Source organism: Mastigoproctus giganteus, chromosome 3, assembly GCF_048544385.1.
Source record: "Mastigoproctus giganteus isolate SK-2022 chromosome 3, ASM4854438v1, whole genome shotgun sequence".
NCBI lineage: Eukaryota > Metazoa > Arthropoda > Arachnida > Uropygi > Thelyphonidae > Mastigoproctus > Mastigoproctus giganteus.
In genome coordinates this window covers 258,911,392-258,925,490 of record NC_143577.1, presented here as the reverse complement: position 1 = coordinate 258,925,490, position 14,099 = coordinate 258,911,392, and the positions used below count along the sequence as shown (strand labels likewise).

The window sequence follows — 14,099 nt, the reverse complement described above, 5'->3', positions numbered from 1 at the left end:
TTTATTACTACGACATTACTTGTTAACCTGCATGCGCAAAAAAGTCCATGAATCCAATATGAGGAAAGGTCTCCATATATTAATCGCGTTGTATTTTTATTTTCATTTCTAAGGTTTCAGCTATTAAAAGTCTTTTGTAATCATGCTGTATGCTCAAAACTTTAGCTTCATTAAACAAGAAGACATGATCCTCATTTATCAAATGAAATGAAAGTTCAGATGCTGTGGCCCTCATTGCCCTAACCAACACCGCATTTGCTTTAAACAAGTATCTAAAAGGCGCCTAGTGGAATGGGCATACGAAGAATCACAATTACCACATAGAATATTGTAAACTATATCATAACTAAGAGGAAAGTGCGGAGCGCCTTTTCAGCACGGAATGAAGTTTTTGAGTCGTCTTTGCTATTACTTTGGGTGCCTCCGTAGCCAGGTGGGTAGAAGAGCAGTGTGTAGCACACGCTTCTTGATTAGACCGAGGTTTGATTAGACCACCAAATATGGAGGATGCAGAAAGGTCAGGGAAGGATCACCGTATATCCCCGGAGCAATATGGCTTTAGTTGCTAATGCTCCTAAAAAACCAAATAACAACAACAGCTATTACTTTGAAATCAGTGTCCCTAAAAAGAATATTGAGCTGTTTGTACCATTGTTGGACATATCGAACGGCAATAAAATGTTTTTCCCCTCCTCGTTGTTGTTATCATTATTAACCAACCTTTCTTTAGCCTGCATCCTAATATTGTTTATGGTACTTAATGAATACCCCCTATGAAACAGGTTGTTTATGCATGGGTATGGCACAAGAGGTGCCATCAACCTGTGCATAAACAATCATTTCTACTACCCAGGTAGTATGAATGCATCGTTTATTCATATCTCATATTGTGATATGAATAAACGAACAAGTTTATTCATTTATTCTTCGAATAAGTAACACTTCTCTGGTTGCCAAGGTATTGCACTATTTATTCGAAGTAGTGCAATATCTAGGCAACTCGTTGTGAAGGTGTTCACAATATGAGATATGAATAAATGATGCATTCATACTACCTGGGTAGTAGAAATGATGGAAGTGCCATACCCATGCATAAACAACCTCTTTCATATTCTTAGACATGCAGTCAAGAAATATTTTTTGAATATTCAGAAACCTGTATGTAAGCTCTTCAGTTTCATGGTTTAATGCAGTTTTTTTGTTGTCATATATTTATATGCGTTTGTGAATTGATTTAAAATAACAGAACGTTTATAAGCAAAAGGATAACTCGAATAATGTAATAGCATACCTGTTTTGTCGACTTACGATATATTTTAAATGTAATTTAAAATTGAATGCATTTATTTGATTTTAAATGTAGTATATTTTAATCATTTTAAATTTTTAATTGTGTATAAAGGAGAGTTTTGAAGAGAAGCAATCCTATGGAGGAAAATAGAGGCAACTCATGAATTTTTAATTTAATCATTTCTGTCCAATTGAAAATTGCTATGCAGGAAGATTTAGAAATATTTCCATTGATATGACATGTACTGGTGAAAGTATTCTATGAAGAGAATTGTGGCTGTAATATGCAGGTCAAAAGAGGCCCCTATGTTATATTAAAATTTAATTTGGAAACTGATGTCATTTATCTTAGTTTTTCTTAGTGTCCAAATAGTTTTAGACATTAAGAAACACTAAATACTATTAGTTATAGTGTATTTGATATAGTTTGGAAAGTTTAGACCTAGTTTACAGACTGAATGAGGTGAACAATAAGGTTTGCTTGTTTGTTTATGGAAAGACAGAATCTGAGATAGAAAGGACACCTTTGCTTGGGAACAGGCTCAGTCCTCCTGATTTACAATCTCATTAAGTTTCATGCACCATCGTCAACAGAATTCAAACTTAAACTTTCCAAACAGGTGGCATGTGAGCTTTTAAAGTCCAACCATTTCCAATAAGAATCATATTGGACATTTTAAATTTAATGTTATTTAAACCATTACTGTTACAAATATTAGTTAATAATTAAATATTATTAATAATCAGAACAACTCTTTATTCATTCAAGGCTAAATTAAATGGTTAATCAAATTTTAGATACTCTTTCTTATATAATACACAAAAGTATACAAAAGCATAGACCTCAAAATTACTGTTCACACAAGGCAATATTTTTATGTGCAATTCATACAATGAACTCTAAATCACTACAACAGTTTGAGGAGGGGAAGAAAAACATGACTTCTCCAAATAATATAATACAAGAAACTTAATGTACATAACCAATTAAAATTTTTGTACTAATGTTTTCTAGCATTCCCAAGCAAACGAAGCATATAGAGAAACAGATTAATGATATCCAAGTACAAATCAATTGTGGCAATTATATATTCTTCTGGAGAAAGCCGGTTCATAATCATATGGGTATCATAAATGATAAATAATGAAAAGAGAACAGCACCACCAATCGACAGCAACAGTTCCATTTGGGTACTTCCAAAAACAACCTAATGAAGAAAATTATCAGTTAATATTGAGACAGTCTGATACGATAGTGTCTTAATTTTATTTCCAATTAAACAGGTTTCAAACTATCAAACAGAAATTAAAACAGTAAATGATTATTGTACTAGCATATAATAAAACAATACAGATTTGACTAATATTAAATTCTTATTGGTTATATTGAATAATTTTCTTGCCCACTCTGTTTACTTTCCATTATCTATTTGATTCAAATGCTGCTAAGCAATTCAACTATATTTTCAGAGTTTTCTTCATTACATTTAGTTTAACTATTGTATTACAATGCAAATTTTTATTAGGCCAGGTACACACTTTGGTCCATTTGACCTTAAAAAAAAAAAAAAAAAAAAACAATGATAGCATGGCTGTTTTGAAAGATTTATCCTTGATGTCTTAAATCACTAATGTACCTTGATGTCTTAAATTTTTAATGTATCAATTTTATTCATTTATTTTTATGGTCAGCCAAAAATGAAATGTTACTGAAACGAGTGAATTAGTACTGTGAATGAGTTGAGCCAAAAAAATTTGATTGAACAAGAAAAGTTGACATCGGAATTTTATTTCTGTAGTTGTAATTTTCAGAAAATTTATAAAGCGGAAGGTTGTTCCAAAGAAGAAAATTCTATGAGTTGGAAGTTCCTTGGCATGTTGATTATAGGTTGCCAAATTCATGTGGCTCCACATGTGATTTTCTTCACATATAATATGTTTGTGTGTGTGTGTGTGTGTGGCCAATTTGTATTACTGAAAAAACTGTAATAACTTGAGAGCCTGTAGGCAAGTAAAGTCCCTGGATCAGATAGCATATATCCAGTTATGCTGAGTAGCAAACAGGATATATGCTATATCCAGTTATGCTAGGAAGCAACGTAGGACTGCATCATACCATTAAGTTTAATTATGAGGATTTTCTTGAACCCTCATAACGATTCCCTTTCACCAGTGAGGCAACAATGTATTGCCAATCCATAAAAGTAGTTTTAAGAATGAAACAGTAAGTACATACCAGTCAGTCCTATGTCAGTTGTGGGAAAAATAATGGACATTTTGGTTAAGAATGTAATGCCAGGTAAGGTAGACAGAAATGACATTCTCAAAGGAATAGGACATGGTTTTGTGAAGCAAAAATCTTGTTAAACTCTACCAATAAACTCATATGACAGCATCAGTCATGAATTCGATAACTGACAGTATCAATCTGAATTAGAAACTGACCCTTCATAATAGTTTAGCAAGTTAATACAGTAGAATGTCGGTTATCCGGAAGTCAAGTTATCCAGAATAATTTGAAAGGCTGATCTTTCCTCTCTCTTTTTTTTTTTTTTTTAATTAACGGTAGTACAGTAAACTCAGGTTATAGTGATCACGTTTACAAATTGAATTTTGATTATAATAAGCAAAAGATCGAGTTTACTACCTGTTTATAACAGATTGTACAAACAAAAAGCCCAATAAACTGCAAATTGTTTTATGGTTGTAATCTCTAGAATTCTATGTGACCTTCAGAATAGAAAAATATCACAGAAATTACTGGGTTTTCTCGGAAACCATGAGTGAATTTCTGATTAGTTTAGCTCCAGATTCGGTAAGAATAATATCGGCCCAAAACTGTGCAATTTATTTTACTCAATTTTTTTAAGCTAAAATGTGAACGAAAAGAAAATGCGAAGTTTTAACATTTAAACAAAAAATGGAAATTATTATAGAATTAGAAAAGGTGGAAACTTAGGAAATCACTCCAAAGAGTTTAATGTGGGAACTTCAACAATTTATGACATCAAGAAAAATTCCAATGCTATAACAGAATTTGTGTCCATTATGGATAGTGAAGGAGGATGTAGCAGGAAAGAGACAATGTGGAAATCTGAAAATGCCACACTTTGGAAAGTGCACTTTATTTGTGGTTTCTTCAGAAGTGAAGTTTAGGTGAACCAGTGTCTGGCCCAATGTTGTGTGAAAAAAGCATTGGATTTTAATCAAAAATTAAGAGGTAATGAATATTTTAAGGCTGAAAAATTGGCTGAAAAATTTTAAACTGAGACACAGTATACCTGAACTAGATATTCAAAGTGAGAAACTTTCTGCAGACGAATCAGCAGCGGTGTCCTTTAAAAGGAAGTTTGCTTCACTTACAGCAAATTATGAGGAAGAAAACATTTATAATGTCGATGAGATGCGCTTATTATGGAAAGTAATTACTGAGAAAAACCCTAGCCACTAAAAGAGAAATGCTTGCACCAAATTTTAAGATGAGAAAAGAGCGAGTTACAATTGCTGTGTGCGCAAATGCCACCGGGACACAGATTGTCCGTGCTCGTTATCAGTAAGTTGATAAAAACCAAGAGCATTTAAAAATATTTTCTAATTTTCCTGTTTTGTATGAAAATGCCTGGATGGACGTTCTGTTTTCTGAGATTGGTTTATAATTTTTTTTTATTTAATTTAATCATAAGATAATATTAAATTTATTTAGTCTTTATTTAAATTTATTTAATCTTACCGTACATTTATTTTATTATCTTATTAAATTTTCTTAATCTTACCAGAAAAATTATTCGGAAAATTTCGCTATCCAGAAGAGGCCTGACATCAATTATTCTGGATAACTGACGCTCTACTGTAGTTGTTAACACTATCATTCAACCATCATAATAGTCAGATTAATAGTTACTGATACTGCCATAACAATTTATAACAGCATCAATCCTAGAAACTGTTTAACATTTTATACCAAAATAGATATAAATAAATACAAATAGTTGTAAAAAAACAGGGTATCAGTTATGAACATAAACTGATAATTATGTTTATAAAATTAATTTCATGCCACAATCCTGCTATTCTTAATCTAGTAATTCTGCCCTCCACCTGCATTATGTAATTCAGAATATCATGATTGCAATGGATTATGGATTGGCAATTTTTTTTATTTTTTGCTTCGTGCAGTAAAAGCATGGTTTCCTTCCATACAATGGAAAATCATGTGTTTACTACACCAGGAATAACACAAATGGCATCTATCCAGTATAACTAAATGGCTGCCATCATCCCCAGGTGCCTGATTTACTTTTAGTCTTTACAATTTCTCTTCCACTTCCCCTCACAGTTAAAATAAGGTACACCTCTGGCACAGGCTTATCAACATTTATCTGTTTCATATCCAGTAGTCCAATACAATCCATTTCTTCCATTCCAATGTTAACATAAAATGTAGCCAAGTGGTCAGGAGCGAGAGTGCAGTAGCATGTGCTATTTGAGTGGACCGGGGTTCAAGCCCTGAGACTGCTAAATACAATTAATGTTTGTAATGAGGATTTAAATCGACAGCCATGAGCAGTAATACAGAAAGACAAATGATACTGAAACTGAAGAATAGCGATGGTGTACTTATAAACAGCAGAGAAGGCATAATTTAAATAGCAGAAGACTACTATAGAGAATTATACAAGGAGCGAGGGAATGATACCAGCAGTGGGGAAGATGGATTGCAAAGTAGCAACACATACGACATACCCGATATTCTTCCTGATGAGGTAGAACATGCCTTGAAGAAAATGAAGAATAGGAAAGCCCCGGGGGAAGATGAAGTTACTGTAGAGTTGTTAAAATTGGGAGGAAGAGACATAACACAAAAACTGGCAAGGCTCTTCACAAAGTGCATTAGAAAGGTGTGATGCCTAAGCAGTGGAATAATGCAATCATAGTTTTGCTGCATAAGAAAGGAGATAAATCAGAAATTGGAAATTATAGACCAATTAGCTTGTTATCCCATATCTACAAGTTGTTCACAAGGGTCATTACTAACAGATTAGAAAGAATACTTGATGAAAATCAACCGAAAGAGCAAGCTGGCTTTAGGACAGGATTCTCAACTATGGATCACCTTCACGTAATATCACAGCTAATGGAGAAAGCAAATGAATATAAAACACCATTATGCCTGGCATTTGTGGATTATGAAAAGGCATTTGACTCCATACAGCATAAGGCAATGTTTCGAGCACTGGAAAGACAAGGCATAGATACTCCATATATTATGATTTTGAAGAAAATATATGAGAGTGCTACATCCTTTATTAGACTAGACAAAGACAGTAGCAAATTTAAAATCGAGAAAGGAGTTCGACAAGGAGACACAATATCTCTGAAGCTGTTTACTGCTGCCCTTGAGGAAGCTTTCAGAAGATTAGACTGGTCGCAGAAAGGAGTCAATGTGAACGGAGAGTACCTAAACCATTTACGATTTGCAGATGACACTGTGGTCATAAGCCACGATCCCAAAGAATTAGAGGAAAATCTTAATCAGTTATGCACAGTTAGTAAAGATTTTGGACTAAAGATGAATACGGCTAAAACAAAAGTAATGATGAACAAGTATGCCACGGAAAGGGAAATAATGATTGAAGGAGCAGTAATTGAAAAGGTGGAGTCATATACTTATCTGGGACAAGTTATTAACTGTAATAATGATAAATGGCTGGAAGTCAAGAGAAGAATAAATTTTGGATGGATAGCATTCAGGAAATATAGTCACATACTGAAGAGCAATATCCCAGTTTGTCTGAAACGTAAAATAATGAATCAATGTATACTCCCCACCATGACTTATGGAAGTGAAACTTGGGCACTCATCAAAAGAATGGAAGAGAAGCTAAGAACTACACAGCGAAGAATGGAACGAATTATATTGGGAATCAGACTGTTAGATAAGAAGAGAAACACATGGATTAGGCAGCAAACTCAAGTAAAGGACATTCTTATCAAAACTAAAGAACTAAAATGGTCTTGGGCAGGACACATAGCTCGAAGACATGATGACAGATGGACTAAGAAAATAACAGAATGGTACCCAAGAGGAGCTAGAAGAAAACCTGGAAGACAAAGGCGGAGATGGATAGATGAAATTGATGAGTTTTTGAGTAGTAAATGGATGGCCAGTGCTCAAAACAGAAGAAACTGGAAAGTTGCTGGAGAGGCCTTCATCCTGCAGTGGATTGAAAATGGCTGATGATGATGAATGATAATTTACTGTAGACTTCACTGACCTGGTGGTTGTGCCGCAGTATAAACAAGAACATTTTTTTTTTTTATATATAAGCAAACAATTCTTTACTGTTTTTTTTTTTTTTTCAGTGTTCTTAATGAATGATTTCTTGTAATCTGCATTAGCATGCCAACCCCTCTCTGCCTAATAACTTCATTATAAACTATATTAATATAGGCTTTTCTGTTCCCTGATAATTTATAATCATACCACACATTTTCATCTCTACCATTCCATTAGTCTCATCAGTTCATCTCACATCCATTTAGATCTAAATCTTGAATAATCCAAGGGGCTCACATCTGGTGAGTATGGGCTTAGCACACCCAGGGTCCTGAGCTGGATATCATCATTCTTCTCTTTCTTGGTGATTCCTTTCTACTTCTCTCTCTCTCTCTCTCTCTCTCTCTCTCTCTCTCTCTCTCTCTCTGTGTCTCTCTCTGTGTCTCTCTCTGTCTCTGAGGGTAACTGCGAAATTTTTTTTTTGGCTGGTGCAGCATAAGCTTCACGCTTCCCTCCACCATACGGCTAATAATTATAATAATAATCTCTTTGGTTGCCTTCGCTGACTACCTTTCAGAAACATTGAATTTTAATCACTGCCACTAAGTAGTATATTTATCTGAAGATTCTTAATGCCTGAGAAGTAACTGTTGATAATCACATCAAGGGTACCACTTAACTTGTTGCCTCTTTAAAATGCTGGTGTGAAAACCAGTCAAAGTGAGAAAAGAGATTTCAGGATGTTAAAGACAAAGAAACACGTAACTGCCAAATTGAACAAATTTAACCCTAGGGGCTCACATTTGGTGAGTATGGGCTTGGCACACTCAGGGTCCTGAGCTGGATATCATCATTCTTTTCTTTCCTTCTTGGTGATTCCCTTCTACTTCTGACTCTCTCTCTCTCTCTCTCTCTCTCTCTCTCTCTCTCTCTCTCAGGGTAACTCTGAATTTTTTTTTTTTTTTTTTGGCTGGTGCAGCATAAGCCTCAGGCTTCCCTCCACAATATGGCTAATAATTATAATAATAATAATCTCTTTGGATGCCTTCACTGACTACCTTTCAGAAACTTATTGAAACTTTCAGAATGGTGCAAATAGAATGGTGTAAAACTTTTAGAATGGTGTAATAAATGCATTCAATCATGTAGTAATTAATTACTTTAAATAAAGATAAAACCATATTTGAGCTACTCCTTTACTCTGTGTTATTTTTATTGTATACAAGTCTGGGAACTTTATAAATTAAAGTAATAGTATAAATTAAAAATCTAACTTGTCTATATCCACGAGATTGTTAGTTTGTTTGTTATTTGGTTTTTAGGAGCATTAGCAGCTAAGGCCATATTGCTCCGGGATATGCGGTGGTCATTCCCTGACCTTTCAGCATCCTCCGCATTTGGTGGTGATGGGCTCGAACCCTGGTCTAACCAAGAAGCATGTGCTACGCACTGCTGCTCCTTCCCACCTGGCTACGGAGGCGCTATCCACAAGAGGAGCGGTTTAAACAAAATGAATGAATTTGAGCTTCGGACCAAGTGCTTTGCTATCAAATGTTGATACTGTAGGACTAAATGAGACATAGACCCCATCCCCTGAGGGGTAGCATCATGGGTTATGCTTATTATCAAAAGCTATCTGAAAGCAATAAGATTATTTACAGAATTTGATCATTTGGGTGAAGCTGTTTGTCACATAAGATGACTTGTGGTAAAGTAAAGATGATGCTCAGGGTATGTTACAAGCTAAACATCAGAGAAACATACAATAAAAATATTTTGAGGCAATTTTAATTTAGTTTAATTTACATTCATGGATCTTAAATGAGGTGGCAGTAAACCACATAGAATTATATCTGTGAACCAACAGGATGACTTATATTTTGCAACATGACATGGTGAGAAAAAAAGTTTAACTGGCTTTTTTTTTATATGAAAACCACAAATACGAAAGTAATTAGCATTATGATACAAGAAAGCAAGCTTATACAGGATCAGCCACACGATCAGCCACTTGATTACCACTCGTCTTCTCCCATTCAACCATCCCTTTATCCATAGCAACAATTTGCCTCCAATGCCACACTGCTCCAATTTGTGCAGCAGTCTTCCATGTGCAACAGTATCAAAAGCCTTTCTAAGATCCAAATATATAATATCAAAGCTATTCCCTGCATCCAGTTCCTTTGTGACCATATCACACTATCAAATAAAATTGGTCTGGCAAGACTTTCCCTTAACAAAACCATGCTGTGTCCGAGCTATAACTAAAGTCTTTTTTTTGTCAAGATGATCCTGCAGTGCTTCTTTAACCAGTGCCTTTATTAATTTCCCTGGAACAGAAGTTAAACTAACAGGTCTATAACTACTTGTGTTGCCCTTTGATCCTCTTTTGTGAATTGGGGTCACATTTGCACATCTCCAGTCCATGGGTACCTCCCCCGAGTCCAAAGAAGCTCTCATAATTATGGTTAAGGGTTTGTTTACTTCCTTTGCTGTCTCCTTTAATATAACTTGATAGCTCCAGTCCATCCCGGGTGCCTTTTTTTTTTGTTTATCATCAACAATTTCTCCTCCACTCTACATTCAGTTATTACAAAATCATCCATCTCTGCCAGAGTTTAACTCACCTCTGGCATTGCCCTCCCTGAATAACTCCTCATGAGTGAATGTTGATGCAAAATACTCATTTAGTTTGTTAGCCACCTGAGCAGGATCATCAACAGTTGAAGCATCAATATCCAGTGGACCAATCTGATTCATTCCTTTCCTTCTAGAGTTTACATATTTAAAGAAATCGTTGTTGTTTCTCTTTGCATCCTTTGCCAAGGATTTCTCATAATCTGCTTTTGCCTGCCTAATCTTCCTTTGTGACTTGGTTACAGACCAATTTATATCTATCATAGTCTTCCATGTCACCCATTAATTTACATGTATCCCATGCATTTTTCTTCTCTGCCACATGTCTCATTAGTTCATCTGATATCCATTTAGATTCTTTTGAATGCTTACCATTTTGAATTTGCTGTTGGTAGCAATATCAGTTGGTCCCACCGTATAGATTTTGAATATTGTCTCAGACCACTGTAGTCACCTTTACGAAAGCAAAAACCCTTCCCTTTACCCCTGATGGTAGTTACCTCTTTGAGTAAATCGCACTTCAGCACACTATGATCACTGCCACTTAGTGGTTCCTTTATCTGCAGATTCTTAATGCATAAAGAATCACTACTGTTAATCAGATCAAGAGTATTACTCCCTCTAGTTGCCTCCCGAACATTCTAATGTAGAAAAGGTTAATTCGAGGTTAGCCTGTGCGGACGAAGCTCCTTGAAGCTCTTGGAACAGAGAAGTTTTTCCTGATTTATTTTCTGATTTATTAGCTTAAATTGTCATATTAACTTATTTTCTAGAGTAGCTTTATATTCCTAGTTACGATACTTAGTTTAAAGTTTAACTTAGACAGAGATTTTGTAGGTATTACTTAATACTGGTAACAGTATCAAATCCACTTGTTACAAATTGAACGAGAGGTCTTTTTTTTTAACCAAATTAGTCGATTTATTAACCAATTGTTATATCAAATTATCTTCTATAAGTAGATTATAGACCTAGTCAGGATCCTTAGTTTATTCTAAATTGAGATAGCGAGATTTGGAAGCTAATCCATACTTACGAGTCCGTAGAAGTACCGTTCGAGAATTCCCGCCATTTTTACATGATAGCATAAGCTTAGTGTAGTATAGTGCATAATATAATATTGTCAATTAATCAGTAAATCTATTAATCTTGATAAACTTTATTGTCAATTAAATTGTATTTTTAACTCTATATATATATAACGACTTAATCGTAACAAATAATTAATACATAACTATAGTGGTACACGTGATACGGAAGTTGTATAAAGGGAACTCGTAGAAAACACTAGATACCGAAAAAAAATATATATATATAACATAACTGTTTTGGGATATAACTTAAGGATTTAATTTTTGTTTTGAAATTTTATTGAATTAAATCGGAATCATGACTCTGACCAGAGCAGCAAAGCAAAAGGCTCAAGCTAATGGGAGTGCTGTGGTTCAGGGGAGAACTGAGGGGGGCAGTTGTCCTCTGAATCACAGTCTTTTAAAATGCACTGTTTGCTTGATGTTTGCGGAGCAGTCGGGTACGGAACATGATACTGCAAAGGGGGATGTCTTTGTGTGTGCACGATGTAAGGAGTGCAAGGAAATCAGGCGACAACTCAGCGTTTTATGGACCTTTATGAGAGCTTGAAGGACAGGGTGGATGCCCTCGAAGGAAATAAATTGAGGGGCCCATCAAGCTCTCAGCTGCCCACATCAACGCCAGAGCTTGCACTTGGTCATTAGGCAACACAGAGGCAGCCCCCTAGGCAGAATGCGCTGGTCCCACAGGAACTAGTAGTTGTTGGTGACTCTATTGTCAGGGAAACGGGGAACATGCTTTGTAAAAAGGATAGGTGGAATAGGACCAGGGTATGTCTGCCAGGGGCAAAGGTTGATGACGTTGTAGAGCAGATATCATCTTTTAAGGGCACAAAAGGTGATATAGTTGTACACGTTGGCACTAATGATATTAAGAGTAGGAGACCGGCGGAATTACTTAGCAAGTACAGGTCACTGTTGAAAAAAAGCCGTGAATTAGGGTTGAATTTGAAAGTGCCTGCAATTCTGCCCAAACACGATAGGAGGGAGTATATGATGAGAGCCTTCTCGATCAATTCGGCCCTGGAGGGATTGTGCAAGGCTCAAGGGGTAGAATTTTTTTCAGCCTGGACTGTACTTGTTAACAGGAGAGATTGCTTCTACAGGGATGGGATACACTTAAATAGAAAGGGTGCAACAATTTTTGCTGATGCTGTCGAGGCAGTGTTAGGTGGGTTGGAAAACTGCTAGTTGGGGGGATACAAGGACTAATAGATTAACAGTAGCCACTGGCAGAGGTGGAAGTGATTCTTGCACTGCTTCTATTGAAATGAGCAGAAGCCTGAAAAACAAGATGCAGGATATTTCAGAGACTGCTTGGAGTCATTGCGGTACAAGTAAACACATGGGTTGTGTTAGGGTAGCTAAGAATAGAAACAGGTGCATGTATACCTGCATGTACACCAATGCTAGGAGTTTGGTAAATAAATTTGATGAATTTGAGGTATTGCTCAAAACATCAAAGGCAGATATTGTTGGGATATCAGAGGCGTGGTGTCACACAGATATAAGTAATGCGGAACTGGAATTTGGGGAATACAATGTGTATAGAAAGGATAGACAGGACAGGAAGGGAGGAGGGGTTATGCTATTAATTAAGAAACACATAAAGGCCAAGAAAGTGAAGCCAGTCGACATCGATGGACAGGGCAGTGTCGAGTCAGTTTGGGGTGACATAAGCATAGGGAAATCAAAATTGAGAGTAGGAGTGTGCTACAGGCCTAATGACTCTGATGAGTATAATAAGATATTGTACAGGGAAATAGAGTGGGCCAGTAAATCAGAGAGTCTTATAATGGGGGATTTTAATTTCCTAGATATTGACTGGAATTTGTGGGTTGGTCACTCGCACACTAGCATGGCTTTTGTAGATTTATTGGATGATTGTTTTCTACATCAGCATGTTCGTGAGGCAACAAGAGGGAGCAATACTCTTGATCTGATTATCAGTAGTGATTCTTCATGCATTAAGAATCTGCAGATAAATGAACCACTAGGTGGCAGTGATCACAGTGTGTTGAAGTGGGATTTACTCAAGGAGGTAACTACCATCAGAGGTAAAGGGAAGGGTTTTTGTTTTCGTAAAGGCGACTATGATGGTCTGAGACAGTATTTAAATTCTATACAGTGGGACCAACTGATGATGTTACCAACAGCAAACTCAAAATGGGAAGCATTCAAGGAACTAATCTTGGAGGCTACCAGGCTTTACATACCAACTAAGAAATATTGTTCAAGGTTTAGGCCTAAATGGTTGCCAGATGAACTAATGAGACTTGTGGCAGAGAAGAAAAATGCATGGGATACATACAAATTAATGGGTGACATGGAAGCCTATGATAGATATAAGTTGTTCTGTAACCAAGTCACAAAGGAGATTAGGCAGGCAAAGGCAGACTAGAAAAATCCTTGGCAAAGGATGCAAAGAAAAACAGAAAAGAGTTCTTTACATACTTAAACTCAAGAAGGAAAGGGATGAATCAGATTGGTCCACTGGATATTGATGGTTCAACAGTTGAGGATCCTGCTCAGGTGGCTAACAATCTAAACGAGTATTTTGCATCTACATTCACGCATGAGGAGTTATTCAGGAAGGAGAATGATGTAGGTAAAGTAAACATTGGCAGTGAGCTGGATGATTTTGTAATAACTGAGAGGAAAGTGGAGGAGAGATTGTTGAGGATAAACATAAAAAAGGCACCTGGGGTGGATGGGATCTATCCAGTTATATTAAAGGAGGCAGCAAAGGAAGTATGCAAACCCCTAGCCATAATTATGAGAGCTTCTTTGGACTCAGGGGAGGT

General features: G+C 36.0%; 1 protein-coding gene across 1 annotated transcript in view; it reads right to left on the bottom strand.

Annotated features, from left to right (window-relative positions):
* Positions 1-2,119: 2,119 nt before the first annotated feature.
* LOC150089103 (protein lifeguard 4-like) overlaps positions 2,120-14,099 on the bottom strand; it is a 113,071-nt gene continuing 101,091 nt past the window's right edge. Inside the window, exon 8 of the mRNA XM_090371061.1 lies at positions 2,120-2,498. Within this exon, the coding sequence (XP_090227187.1) occupies positions 2,292-2,498 (207 nt within the window). The 3' untranslated portion in view covers positions 2,120-2,291. The remainder of the gene's footprint in view (positions 2,499-14,099) is intronic.